The sequence below is a fragment of the Emydura macquarii genome, unplaced genomic scaffold (genome assembly GCF_026122565.2).
Source record: "Emydura macquarii macquarii isolate MOO-44397 ecotype Brisbane River unplaced genomic scaffold, CSIRO-AGI_Emac_v2 contig_554, whole genome shotgun sequence".
Taxonomy (NCBI): Eukaryota; Metazoa; Chordata; order Testudines; family Chelidae; genus Emydura; species Emydura macquarii.
The window spans coordinates 2,778,868-2,792,720 of record NW_027130691.1 but is presented as its reverse complement, the minus strand read 5'-3'; the positions used below and the strand labels follow the sequence as shown (position 1 = coordinate 2,792,720).

Here is a 13,853-nt window from a genome sequence, read left to right as displayed (position 1 = left end):
AGGCAGAGCTGGCACCAATAACCACAGGTAAGGCTGCCAAATACTTTCCATAAGATGCTGTTGTCAGTTGCTTTACAACTGTAACCATTTGCACTGAAATTTACCATGTCTGGTGTCTGCCTCAAGCCAAATTACTTTATTTTCATTTTTTTAAGCTTCAGCACTGTTTGAGAACAAAGCTTGGGAGTGTGGGGGGGAGGGATGGAAACCTGTTAAAATCATTTAACTGAAAAGCTCTACTGCCTCCGTGCCCTGAAGCAGGGCTGTGTGCATTGCTTGGTGTTGGGAGGTGACATTTGCTGCTCCTCACAAAATCTGGCCCCATTGGCCCAGCTTATAAGCATCTGAAACGACAGCAATTCCCACATACTCAGTAGAGGCTTGTTATTGATTAGCAGCTACATTCTCTGCAGATTTATCAGCACCAAGCATGCTTGATTCCCACACAGCTTCTGCATGCTCATGGACTGGGCACGTGCCATCCCCAAAGAGCAACTGTGCACGCATTGTCCTGGGGCTGCAGGAATTAAGCAGGACTTCTGCTGCATTTACTCCTGCCAGTGACTGCAGTGGGACTGGACCCAAGAGCAAGGAGACTGAATGTCTCTTTTATGCTCTAAATGCTCTGTGCTGGGGTGCCCAGAGAATGTAGAGAATGAAACATCCTCACTGGAATGTAGGGGGAGGCTGAGCCAGGAGCTGGGATCAGTAGGGTTGGCGCACCAGACAGGATCTGATGAGGAAAAGACGGCCCTGGAGAACGGGCTGGACTGAAGGGTAGAACACCAGTGGTGTCAGTGCTCCTGGATTGATTGTAACACTCTGCTAGCCCTTAGCTGGGGCCACTTTCACAGTGACAATTTCCAGCAGCCCTTGCATGATTGTCAATCCTGCCCAGGAGAACCCCCTCTCCTTGGCTGCTCATCCCCAGGAAGCAGGAAAGGTAGCCAATCAGGGCTGCCTGCAAGAGGTGGGTCAGAGCTCTCTCAGGAGCCAGAGGAGTTCTGGGGTAGGAAAGGGAGCTGCTGACAGCCTGCGAGAAGGAGCAGAAACAGCCCTGCAGCTTTGCTCCCCCTGCCCCCAGCTGTGAACAAAGGGTCAGTCTGCTCTCTGCTCCGCCCCCTCCATCCTTGCAACAACAGGACAGAGAAGGGGAGGAGAGAGAACTTACTAGGACTTTTTGGGTTTGAGGAGAAGCTGGAGGTGCTGCACCGCGAGACAGTGCTTTCTACAATCTGTCACTTGATCTTCAGTTGGGTCTTCTGCTGAGAATTCAAATCTCCTTTCTCTGGCATTGTCACATATGCACATTGGGGGTTGGCAGGGGCAGTTCAAAAACTGAGACCAAAAAACACAATATATTTTATTTTTCACTCAGTTTCTGGGGGATCTGACTCAGGATTTTTGAACTTTCCAACTTTGGAAAGCGTATGATAAGAGAGGCAGGAAACTGCAGCGAGAAAAGACTCATGGCCACAAGAACTGAATGTCATGGTGAAGAACTGGTACTATCCCTTCTCTGGACGAAGTCCAAGGTTAACACTGGTTGTCTAGCTTGTTTTTCTGTTTTAATGACAGTGACTAATTAGTAAAGCATCAGCTGTATAACCTGGTCATGACATTCTCACCCTATGTTCCTAGGGTTTTGTTTTTTTAAATCCCAACTTCTATAAAAACTTTAAATTGTGCACATTAATGGTTTTATAACTCCTACCTTGAAGCACAGTAACTGAGATCTGATATTTAAGTTTTTTTACTTTTCTGTTTTTGATGCTGTACGTTTTGCTCCAATATGACATTTTCATATACAAAGCTATCAAATATGCAGGGTTGGTCTAAGTTAATTAAATAGTTTAAAACTGACACATAATCCATGCAGACATTTTCTGACATTTATGGGTAACTTTACACCTTCTGTTCTGAAATCCTTTGTACAGTACAAATATTTTCAGAGTAAAAGAGAAGCATTTGCACCCCTTACGAATATCATGCTTTTGTTTGAGTTCTGTAAGTATCCTTGTGTGTAAAGGTGATAGGAGCGCAGCAGTAACGTATTGCACACTATAGTTGATATTTACAGAAGCATTTTTTTTAAAGGGCAAATATTTTCCTTTTTAGAAATAGTTTGTAAGGTTCTCACCTTCCAGAGCTTATTTAGAAAGTACTTACCATTCTCTAAACAGCTATGAATCATTAAAGCTGTAACGAGTTTTTATGTATTATAAATCCAGATTAACTCTGATCTCTTAAAATTCACGCTGCAATTTGACAGCTATTGAATCTCCCTGTGATCTACAGTACGCCTATAAATGGCCCTGAAACTGAGATTAAATGTTAGGACAAATTGTTGGTGCTATTGAGCTGTAAGTTCAAGTACTTATGTGTATTTGGAATGTCTTTTGAACACAGTTTAATATGGACACTTTTCTGCTTGCTCTAGATATCCTGTAAGTAGCAATTCATATTTAAGCATGAAGATGAGAGTTCACTCTACAGTCAGGCAGCTAACCCAGTTTTATTTTCATCTGAATTGCTATTGTAATTTTTGATGACTGCAATAGGAAAGCACAGGGAACCGGACAAGTATTAGCAGGATCAACTGTAATACATTTAAGACCTTGATTCAGCAGGATATGGATAGGTACTTAAGCATGAATTTAGTACCATTGACTTCAGTGGCTTAAAGTTGGGTCTGTGCTTAAATGCCTTGCTGAATCAGGGGTGTAGTTCCTCAATTTATTCTGGTTGCAGACGTGACCAGGATACTGATCCGTTCAGCACAAGAATATTTCACATGAACAATTTAAAAGGACTAGCCCATCGAGGGGGAGGGCATGCACAGCACTGTATGTTGCACACGAGGAACAGAAAAATTCAGGAGCGGTGTTAAATTCTGAAACTGGAATTATTCAACTCTGACAGGGATAAACAGCACTAAAGACTCTCTCCTACCTCCACTGAAGTCAGACTGCCTTGGTATTCTGCAAATTCATAGTGCAAAAACAGCTGTAATGTCCAAACAGAAGGTCATGTTCCAGCAGCGGTTAGCAGCTAGTGACAGTATTTAACTGTATTTGCAATACATAAAGACAAGAAAGGAGAAGTCAAAAGCCCTGAACAGCACACTTGCTAACAAACTCAGGTGCACCGCTAGATTTCAAATAAGGCCTCTTCACTTACTGTGATATTCTTTAAGATACGATGTGGGTCATTCCCTAGACTTCAGTCTCCCCCCAACTCAGTATGAAACTAGCATGAGGACAGGCATGCTAAGGTTGGATAGGCCATGTATATGCCAATGTAGATGTGCCTATTGCCAACCTGAGAGTAGTTTTTGGAAAAGTCTGACTGACTCCTTTGATATACTCAAATTAGAGCATTAGTCTCTAAGTGCTCCCTGCTCCTCTGACCTGGATACAGTATTTCTTTATTTTCTGTCCTAGAATGCTGTTGGACAGCACACTTCCTCCAGGAGAAGTCCGCATTCAGGGCCCAGTGAAGTGTTCCTTGCAGTATTAATCTGCACGCTATGATAAATATCTTAACCGTCATGCAGGATTAAAGTCCTAGCCAATTTTTTTTAAAAAAGTAATTGCTCCTACAATTTTGCCATCAACAACTAAACTACCATTTGCTCTATTTAAAAAAAAAAAAAACTAAAAATTCCAGCTGTTGCTAGTTATCTTAATGTGGATTGCCACTGAAGGGAACATCACAGTTAGAACCAGGTTGTGAAAGAGAAGATAGTGGCTGCTCAGCTAATGGGCTTTTAAGCACTTCTATTATTCAATTTTCAGTAAGTCAGTTATCAGCTGGGTGCTATTTGTGAATGATACAGGGGAATAAACTCATCTTTATATCAACAGGATATAGGACAGGCACCTGAAAGTCACATTAATACTGATGGTAACTAAGTTTGTGGCAGTAGTCTGACCAATTACTAGGTGGAGGGAGACTTTACCATGCAGTGCTGCAGAGTATCCTGCTAGAAAAGTCTTCGCACTCGTTTTCTAATTTAGGGTGCGTCCCTGCAGACACTGAGAATCTGACTTGCGCAAGTGCTGAATACCTCGAACTCCAAATGCAGTCACGAGGGGCTGTAGGCGCTCAGCTCTGAAACTCATGCCCTAGCTGTTACAAGCCACCCCCAAGAGTGGACATTTTTGAGAATTTTGGCCACACTTTTGCTTGTTACAGCTAAAAAGCTCCTACGGCTTGTCTACATGGGGGCACTCAGGAAAGTGACGGAGTTCACTGAAGGTGTGAAGTTAATGTGCATAAATTAAAGGGCATTAAACCCTGGCAGGTCACTCATTCAGAAATAAGGTGGGCTTAGTTCACTGTGGCGTAAGTTACAGCAACCTAAGGCCACTTTAATTCTAAGTGTCCATACAGGAGCTTCCTACATTTCAACTTCTGCACACTCACTTCACATCTTCAGTCAGTCGGTCTTCACTTTCTTGAGTGTCCCTATGTAGATGAGCCCATAAGGTCCTCTCTGATAACCCTCAATCAGCCTTGGCTTGTCCCAGACAGGAGGACTGTCAGCAATGGCTGCAGGGCTGATTGCCAAGTCCTTTCACAGCGCTGTGGCAGAGTTTGGAAAAGTGCAGAATATCTGTACACAAACAACTGACTTGTTTGGTTAGCTTTTTACTTGTACAAGGGCCCAAGCTGGGAGTGGGGAATGTAAACAAGAATATCAGTGCAGGCAAGCAGATAGAGAAGTAGCTACTTCTCTATAACCTCGCATGCAGCTGCATTTTCCCCTCACTACCACGCTAATGAAGATGAACGTGTAATTTTAAGTGAGATGAAGACTCACAGGAAGAGGAGACAGTAGACAATTCGGCTGATACAATTTACAAAACAGAAACAAAGGAGCAGCGAGAAATAAAAAACTTACCACCAATTTACTCTCACTTTAACTCATATTTTACTTCAAGGCTGTGAATTGCAGTGTACAAACACGAGGGCATCATCTTATTACATTACAGACAAGGAGTCATCACTACTTTCAACAGCAGTCACATCACCCCTTTAAATAAAATGGAACCAGCAGAGGTTACATAAGCCGCAATAGAAGGTTGAAGACAACAGAAGAGCCGCAGGGAAATTTAAACAAACATTGTAAAATAAATTACAAGTGACAAAACAGTCCTTTGTTAAATATCAAACAAGAAAAATCCAGTTAACTACTTATACCAGTGCAAAATAAAATAGCAGCATTTATATGCAGTATGATTTGCCAGTGTAAACACTTTTACATACTATGCATATAACAGAGCTGCACATAAACTTACACACACAAGACTTCCACAAGAGTTTGAAAGTGACACTCTCTCTCTCATCAAAGCAGGCTCTCAGGCATGACTGACTTTCTGGGAAACATCTACAGGACTGAACTTAAAATGACTAACGGTGTAAACTTCATCTACTGAGCACAAGCCTATTACATAGCCAAGGACATGAACATTTGTTCACCCCTGTGACCTGCTCTACAAATAAACTTGGACTGGATTCCTAAAACCATCATGGCTATTTTGGTACAAGTGTGAGTGTGGACGCTTATTTCAGTATAAAAGCAGTTAAGTCAGTAACAAACCAACAAGCCCCCCAAATAACAAAATCAGTTTTAATTTGTACTTTTATTTCAGTTCAGATATGTGCATAGACCAGGCCTACAAAGCCAAGTGCATGGTTCTAGTGGATGTTTAAGCCCTCGCCTTTGTAATGATTTTCATAAAAATCACTGCCAGAAACCTAACAGAAGACTCCATGCTTGAGGAGAAAGTTACATTCCTTAAGACTGAAAAAACTATTGGATGCATCATAATCTAATGCACGTGCCTGCTTGCAAAATTATGATTTTTAGAACAGAAATCAAAAGTTATAAGCTTTCCATTTAACTATGTTACTGATGCCACCACACTGCAGTCCGAGTGGGTATTTGATAGACTAGATCTAGAAAACAACATTTGAGACAGTTGAAACAGGTACTCAGCCTTAATGCCAAAAATGGCATGTGAACCACTTTACCTAAAGCACATTGTGTTTCCATTTTAGGATCACTTAGAGGGGGTGTTTTAGGAATATTCATGATGAGGGTTACTTACTTGTGTCATATTCTCACTTGTGAGCTGAGTGCAGAATTCAGACACACCCCAAGGCTACATGGGGAAGCCTTCCTGTGGGCAACATCAAAGTAAAATACGACACATATTCCTAGTATTTGTCCTAACTCCGATAGGAAAGGCTAACTGAAGTTTACAGCTAACATTTTCAAACATGAGTGCTTAGGATTAGTCACCGACATAAGATTTGACAGACTGAGGCCACGTTTATTTAAGTGTCCAACTGTAGGCATCTACGTTTGAAGACATAGGTGTCTGTCAAGTTACAAATTGCTAGAGATCCGGAAGGAGATTATCTAATTCCAGCTATGGTGAGAGCAGCCACTCAATAGAGCAGTTGTTGGCATGCCTCTGCTAGGGAAACCACTGGTTACATTACATGTTAGAGGAAAAAAACACTTTCTCACAGTTGCTTTACTAAGCAGCCATAACTGTTTACAAGCCAGAAGTCAGACTACAAATCAGGCTGGTTTTACGATCACTGCAGAGCACAGGTGATTTTCCAGCACTGGGGTTTTGATCGTAAGATTTCCACAAGCAAAGCGACCGATCCAATCAGATTCTTCCCACTCTGCTACCGTCGTCGAATGGGCTTGTACACACAGACTGCCATCAGGATCATGGTGATCAACAGGATACTGAAGATGCTCCCCATGAGCACTGCAAGAGGGAAGAAATGCCATGTGTGGAATAGGGGGTAGGAACAAGTGGATATATGTTTATCTTCCTATTTAGTGCAGCATGTCTCAAACTGGTGACATCAAAGGTCCTGTTATGAACTTGCCAAGAGTCCCTAGATATCATCCAGGGCTTGATCCAATTCCCAATGAAGTCAGTTTTTCCCTTGTCTATACTGGGAGTTGGACCACACTGCTAATTTGTCTCTGCATTTCTGGCCAGACTTTCACTGTATTAAAGCTGCAGCTGCATCTGATCATTTGTACTCCCCCAATTTATGTTTGTGAAATGTATGACTGGTGCATTAAGCACTCTGTACATACCCCACCATCCACTTGCCCTGGAACACTTACTTGTACTTTTACCTCACTTGATAAGGCTATCAAACCTCCCGCTTATTTGAGTTAACCGGGAATAACGACCTGTGGTACTGAACGTGGATGGCCACAGGCAGGATTTTAGTACTTATTAATTCATACAATTTATGACCAGAAGGGACCATTATGATCCTCTCATCTGACCTGCATAACAAGCTGGAGATTTTTACGCAGCGATTCCTTCATCAAGACCAATCACTTATGGTTGATCTACAGCGTATCATTTAGAAAAGGCCAGTCCTGATGTAAAGACTTTCAGTGACAAAACCCACCCTTTATCCTAGATAAATTGTTCCAATGACTAATTACATTCACTAAATAAACAACCTGTACCTTGTTTCTAGCCTGAATATGTCCTGGTTCAGCTTCCAGTCATTGGATTTTATGCCTTTGTCTGCTAGAATGAAGAGCTCTCTACTATCAGAAATCTCCCCAGGTAGATAGTTGTAGATTGGGATCAAGTCACCCCTGAACCTTCCCTTTGATAAACTAAACAGATTGAGCTTTAGTCTCTTACGGCGATGCAGGTCTTCCAGACCTCGAATAATTCTTGCTGCGCTTTTCTGAGTGCTTTCCAGTTTGTCAACATCCTTTTGGAAGTGTTGATACCAGAACTGGACACACTCTCCCAGTAAAGGTCTCACTAATGCCAAATACATTTGTAATACCGTCTTCTGACACTCTCAATATTCCCCTGCTTATATAGCCAAGGATTACATTTGCTCTCCGATACCACATCACACTGCAAGCTCACGTTTAAGTGGTTACCTATCCACCATGACTTCTCCCCATCCCCAACCCGACAGTCCTTTTCTGATTCACAGGCCCTCTTTTTGTAAGCGTGGCCTGTATAGTTGGTTTCTTGGAGCCACTAAATGCAAGGTTGGGTATTAAAACACATGTTCAAGTGAGCCTCGTTTCCCATGCAATCCAGATGGCTCTGTAGACCATCAAGTAGACCAGACTTGCTCTTACAATTGTTTATTACTCCACTAATTTGTGTTATCTGCAGACTCTACCAACAATTATTTTATGCTTTCCTCCAGATCACTGCCACTGGTAAAAAATACTGAATAGCACCAGCTCAAGAACTGATTCCTAGTGGATCTCTCTAGAAACATCACCACTGGCTGTTGGTTCCCTCTATATGATTATTTTTTGAGAACTATAAATTAGCCGTTTTTAATCTATATAATAGGGATTTCATTTTATTACTGGATAATACCATTTTGTCATCCCGATATAGAAAATACCACCCCCTCCTTATCCATTCCCTCACACGTGCCTATGAAGCTTCACACAACATATGCTTAGTTCTCTTGCAGGCTCCAGCAGCAGTAGTTGAAAATTTACAGCCAACTTGTATTTTATCCTGCTAACATATTATCTCTCTTCCCTACTTGCTGCTCTCATTTTCAGATAGACTGTGAAAAAAGGGAACGTTTGATCGTCGCTATTAGACAATTTGTCACATGAAGAATATGTCCTTATCAACAGTGTATTTCTTAGAGATAACATTTCAAATGAAACTTCAAATTATTTCACTGGCATATGAAACACAAAGACGTCTGCTTTCAGAAACCTTTCATCTAATGTACACAACAGCCAGAGAGAGAAGAACAGACCAAAACTTGAGCAGTTAACATTCTTCGTATTCCACACTAGTTTGTTCACACTTTTCTAATTTTAATCTGATAACTAGATGAGACTTTCTACTCACACTTAACTGCTGTTTAAACTAGCAACAGGATGCGATGCTTATGCTAAACACTCACTGGTGTGGTTAAATAGGCCTGCCTTGTGGGGATCCCAAACTTGGGGAGATCAGTTTCCAAACCCAGTGACCCTTGCTGCCATCACCACCATCCCAAGGATGGTGAAAAGTACTGTATTTCCAGATCAGGGCCACCTGGGGCTGCCAGATCTGCCAAACATACAGACTGGGCAGCTGTAAAGCATAGACTGTTAGACGAATGCATCCATGTCTGTCTATATATACAGTCATCCATCAGCTATACTCAAGAAGCCACATTCTCTGCAGCAAACTGGACCTAAATTCTGTGGCAACTTCCAATATATATTTTAGAATGGAGGTTTTTATTGAATGAAACTAGAGTGTGAAAAAAATCCATCAGTACATCAGCTGAGTTATTTTTATTTTAAATTTAGTCCTATGCTATCTCCACATTTTCAGTTTTCAAAATGCCACATATATTTAGGTTCCAGAGTCCACACCTAATGAGATGAATGGGGCAGCTCACACCTCTCAAGGTTATAGTTTCAAGCCATCTTCAAACTCAGGAAGACAGCATTGTCTCCGCTTACCCCTCACTCACCTTTCTGAGGTCATTTTTGCAACAACCATGAGAGCTAGAAACAATTTTTTAAATGAAATCAAGGATTCTGGAGCACAGTCCTGCAGCAAGGGCTGAATTCTGCAGCCTTGGAATATGAGGAACCTTAACTAAATGGACACAAGTGAGTATGAGGGATAAAACCCAGAAACTTTGGCTCAGAAAACCTCAACCCAACTCAGATCTATTGGAGTTAAAGAAGAATTTCAGTTAATAGACATGTGATGGTGTTTGGGGTACCCAGGACTGCGAGTCTCCTTGTTATCCTCACTGCCTTGAGCAAGAGGCAGACCTGCTTGTGCTTAACGGGTGACAGCTCCCTGACACCACCAGCCTGCTAGTCACCTGAACAAAATCTCCTTTGGGCAATGCCAGCCGTTACTTTGCCTTGTATGTTAAGTAGGTGCACTCCAGTCCCTCAACCCCTTTGAGGCATTCCCCTCTAGTCCAGACCCTTCTCCACTGAACACTCACGGAAAAACCAAGTCTGCTGTCCCCATGGGAACAGTGTAACACCAGCCTGATTGATTCACTTCAGAATTGGATCTTAGCTTAATATCACAGCACTGAGATACATTTATATGAATGAAATCAAGGATAAATGTATTACCAAAGATTCAAGAGATAATGAGTAAGGATAATGGAAATGAAAAGGTTACATATAAGACAAAATCCAACACTCTTTCTAGAGAGACTAAACTTAACACACTAACCTACTGTATAAAGAAGCCCTAACTAACCCAAAGTCTTTTTCAATGTCTTCCACCAAGGTAAGCAGAGATCCTGCTTTCATGAATGTAAATGCACTCACCACTTACTCCTTTATCTTGCATCTAGAAAGTATTTTTTTGTCTTCTACTTATAACCCCAAAGTTCCTTGTCTGTACTCAGAGACAGCACAAAACCCCATTGCTTGTTTTTCCTAAGTCCTGCTTCTTCCTTGTTGATTTCATATATAGATGTGCAGCCACCATGTTGGCTTACAATGCTTAATTTACATGCTGACAAAGAATAAACATCTTTTGTCAGACAATCTGTTTGTCAACTCTGCCTTGATATAGACTTTTAAACACATTTTCAGTTTACATTCATAACTCCTGACATAGCATCTGTACATACATCTCATAATGACATTAATGACCAAAGTGACCCTGGCTCTCATTTAAGACCTTACATGACAGTCTTTGGTGAACCAGAACATACATACTAGAATCAGGATATTCATGTAACTCCCTTGCCGGTCGCCACTGAGGAAATCTTAGGGTAAAAACCCACAGTGGGTCTGCAAACACTAAAGGGAGAAGGTCTGTGGAGCATGTGCGCATTCCCCCCCACTCCCGAATCATAGAATATTAAAGATGGAAGAGACCTCAGGAGGTCATCTAATCCAACCCCCTGCTCAAAGCAGGACTAACCTCAGCTAAATCATCCCAGCCAGGGCTTTGTCAAGCTGCAGCTTAAAAACCTCTAAGGATGGAGATTCCACCACCTCCCTAGGTAACCCATTCCAGTGCTTCACCACCCTCCTAGCGGAAAACTTTTTCCGAATATCCAACCTAGACCTCCCCAACTGCAACTTGAGACCGTTGCTCCTTGTTCTGTCATCTACCACCACTGAGAACAGGCTAGCTCCACAAGGAAAGAGGGAATAGCAGAGACCAATCTCACAGAAGAGGAGAGGGGAGAAGAAAGCCCAACAGCAGCTCAGGGCTGTCCACTCCTTCCTACTCCACTGTGAAGAACGAGTCAGTCCTTGAGCTGCACGGAGAATAGAAATTTATATTTTGTGGAGTGTTTTGAGATTTTTGACATTTGTTTTCATTCCAGTTAGGACTAAAACCTGCAAATTTCCAAAATTCTCTGCGAAAGAAAACTCAAGAGAAAAAAAATAATTTAGTCCAAAGCAAAACGTTTTGCTTAGATTTTGGCTTTATTTTATATGTATAAGGGAACACAACATAAAAAAACAAAAACAAATCAATTTTTGAGAGGGGGAAAAGAAAATCCAAACATTTAATTCCCCCCAACGGTGTCGAAACATTTTGACGTTGTCAGAACTCCTCCCACCCCCCTTTTAATCTGCTCCATGAAATTTCTGCCCATTGACAGGAGTGGGCCAAGTGGTTGGACCCTGACACATCGCCCATCTCCAATGGGTCACGGCTCTCTCCTGGGGGTTTCCGACCCGCCCGCTACGGAGAGAACGAAATCCTTCCCCCGCCCCCCGGGTTCCTAGGCTTACCCAGGGGACAGCTCTGTGACCGGGCCCAGGCCAGGCCTGGCACCTGGGCGAGGGGACGGCAAAGGGCCTGGGTGCCATCGCGCCCTCACCCCACGCCAGCGCCCCACGTTGCTGGCTAGGCTGGTCCCAGGGAAGTGGGGACCCGGGTCCCCCTCTCTGGGGCCAGCCAAGGCAGGGTCCCCCCACCCCGGGGCCAGTCTAGCCAGGGTCCTCCCACCCCGGACCAGTCTAGCCAGGGTCCCCCCTTCTCTGGGGCCAGTCTAGCCAGGGTCCCAGGGCCGCCACCAGCGCACCTCCCCCGGGGGCACCCCACGGGCTTGCCAGAGCCCAGCAGGCGGCCGGAGAAGGCCGGGCCGCCCCACGCTAGGCCGGGGAGAGCGGGGCGCACAGCGGGAGAGGGGTGCAGGGCCGCTCGGCCAGTCAGAGAAAGGGACCCAGGCGTCCGGCCACCCCGCCTGAGGGGAGAGAGCAGCGAGGCACGCCCGGCCCGGGGTGGGGGTGCGGTGCGGGCTGGGCTCGGACCGAAGGCGCCTGAGAGGCGGGCGGTCAGGCGGGGGCCCGAGCGGGGCAGATGGGGCGGCCCGGCGGCGAGGGAGTGGCCCGGCCCGGCCCCTCCTTACCCAGGTTCTGTCTCCGCAGCACGGCGTAAGGCCGGCTCCGCTCCGCGGGCCCCGCCGCCCCGCCCGGCCCGGCCAACGCCAGCAGCAGGGCGAGCCCCCAGCCCGGCCCCGGCCGCCGCAGCAGCATCCTCCCGGCCCGGCCCGCCACCTCAGCCGCCAGCCCAGCCCGGCCCGCCGCGGATAAGCGGGGAGGCGGGGCGCAGTGAGGCGGGGCGGGGCGCCCGGCTGCCTGCCGCGCTCTGTCCTCGCTCCCTTCCCGCCTTTCTTTCCTTCCCCTGCCGGGCCGCCTTATCTCCCATGGCCCTTCATCTCCCCCCCGGGATCAGCCAGACTCCAGGCCGTGTGGGGGGCTCCTGGCTGCGGGTCGTTACTGGCACTCCCCAGTCTGTTATTTCGCAGGACCCCTGCCTCTGCCCAGTCACACGCTGGTTTCTGACCCCAGGCTGGAGGCCAGGCCTGTGGGTAGTCGGTGCCTGGCTACCTGGAGCTCCTTTTCTGTCAGTATTGGCCCCTGCCACTGTGGCCACCTCTCCCCGGGTCGGTTTTGCCAGTCAAACGCGCTGGCTTAAAGAGCCATGGGGAACCAGCGCACAAAGGAGATGGACGCAGCTGAAGCAAATTGATTTACAAACCCGAATGTATCTTCACTTGCCCAGCTCTAGTGGAAAAGCTAGTTGGTTGTAAGGAGACAGAGTGTCAAGCCTGATACCGATAAACCGGGGTTGCATCAAGGGAAGTTTTAAGCTTGTGTTAGTTACCTGATCTTTATAAAAGAAAGAAGAGAACCCTGTGAGGCAAGGAGCTAGTTTTCCTAGGCAGACTGTGTGTGTCCTAGGAAAACAGCAAGGAGATAGAAACCGCTCTTATATCGGTTGGAGACAGGGATAGGGACGCATTCAATTTCCTTTCTGTTCGTCTTTGTACCTCTTACACAGATAAAGGCAGACGAAGCAATAGTCCAAGTGCGTGTGTTCAGACAGGAGGTTGATAAAGTTTGAGTCCATATAGATTTCCAGGACTTTATAGTTTTATCCTGACTTTATTCTCCATTTCTAATTTCCTGTGTGTGAGTCATATCTTGATATTACTCAGGGCCTGAAGCAATCTGAGTGAACAGAAACACAGAGTGAAGATAGATGTCTTCTTTAACTTTACAACTAATCACCTCTGTCTCATCAGTTTATCTCTAACCTGTAAGACTGATAAAGGCCACAGAAGAGAGGGGATTAAAAGAGAAAGGCATGGATTTAATTTCTTGACTGCTCTGTCCAAGTAGAACAGATCTTTTGTGCAGTTGAAAACTCCAGCCCACACCTAGGTTGCATGCTACTGAACATTCACAGAAACTTAAGAACATAGGAATTGCGAGGCTGGTCAGAGTCAGGATCCATCTCGTCCAGCATTCTGTCTCTGACAGTGGCCAGCGCTAAGGTGTCAGAACCCTGCAG

At 44.9% G+C, this 13,853-nt stretch overlaps 1 protein-coding gene across 1 annotated transcript; it reads right to left on the bottom strand.

The window, feature by feature from the left end:
* Positions 1-4,912: 4,912 nt before the first annotated feature.
* CUNH12orf76 (chromosome unknown C12orf76 homolog) lies at positions 4,913-12,585 on the bottom strand. The gene is made up of 2 exons (XM_067539435.1): positions 12,406-12,585; positions 4,913-6,794 (listed from the first exon to the last, which is right to left on the bottom strand). Exons 1-2 carry the CDS (start codon positions 12,530-12,532, stop codon positions 6,709-6,711), a joined length of 213 nt encoding a protein of 70 aa, XP_067395536.1. The 5' UTR covers positions 12,533-12,585; the 3' UTR covers positions 4,913-6,708.
* Between the last annotated feature and the right edge of the window lie 1,268 nt (positions 12,586-13,853).